Source organism: Geospiza fortis, unplaced genomic scaffold (genome assembly GCF_000277835.1).
Source record: "Geospiza fortis unplaced genomic scaffold, GeoFor_1.0 scaffold1363, whole genome shotgun sequence".
NCBI classification, from domain to species: domain Eukaryota; kingdom Metazoa; phylum Chordata; class Aves; order Passeriformes; family Thraupidae; genus Geospiza; species Geospiza fortis.
Window position 1 is genome coordinate 65368 of NW_005054758.1, and position 756 is coordinate 66123.

The 756-nt window shown below is 67.9% G+C and overlaps 1 protein-coding gene across 1 annotated transcript in view; it reads left to right on the top strand.

The window, feature by feature from the left end:
• Positions 1 to 756, top strand: part of LOC102044834 (chromodomain-helicase-DNA-binding protein 3) — a gene marked incomplete at its 5' end in the record, with an annotated part of 28763 nt that overhangs the window by 10520 nt on the left and 17487 nt on the right. Inside the window, one exon of the mRNA XM_031065397.1 lies at positions 190 to 381. Within this exon, the coding sequence (XP_030921257.1) occupies positions 190 to 381 (192 nt within the window). The remainder of the gene's footprint in view (positions 1 to 189; positions 382 to 756) is intronic.

Consider the following 756-nt stretch of genomic DNA (forward strand, 5'->3'; position numbering starts at 1 on the left):
TGACACACCTGACACCGGTGTCACCTCCAGCCATGTTTGGGGTGTCCGTGGTGGCGTGTCCCCCCCGGTGACAGGCGTGTCCCCCCCAAACCCGGTTCCTGTGACACACCTGACCCCTCCAGCCCCATGGGGGTGTCCGTGGTGGCGTGTCCCCCCCGGTGACAGGCGTGTCCCCGCGTGTCCCCGCAGCCCACGGTGAAGTACGAGACGCAGCCGCGCTTCATCACGGCCACGGGGGGCACGCTGCACCTGTACCAGCTGGAGGGGCTCAACTGGCTGCGCTTCTCGTGGGCGCAGAGCACCGACACCATCCTGGCCGACGAGAGGGGGCTGGGCAAGACCATCCAGACCATCGTCTTCCTCTACTCGCTCTACAAGGAGGTGAGGGCACCTGGGGGCACCTGGGGGGGCACCTGCCTGGTCACTGGGGTCATCCAGGTGGGCCTGGGGTCACTCACGTGGGCTTGGGGACACCTGTGGCCCCCTCTGAGGTCACCCAGGGCCACCCCCAGGACCTGTCCCTGTGTCCTCCTGTGACACAGTGTCCCCCAGGGCTGTCCCCATGGTGTGACACCGTGTCCCCAGGGCTGTCCCCAGGGCTGTCCCCATGGTGTGACACAGTGTCCCCCAGGGCTGTCCCCATGGTGTGACACCGTGTCCCCAGGGCTGTCCCCATGGCGTGACACAGTGTCCCCAGGGCTGTCCCCATGGCGTGACGCAGTGTCCCCAGGGCTGTCCTCAGGGCTGTCCCCATGG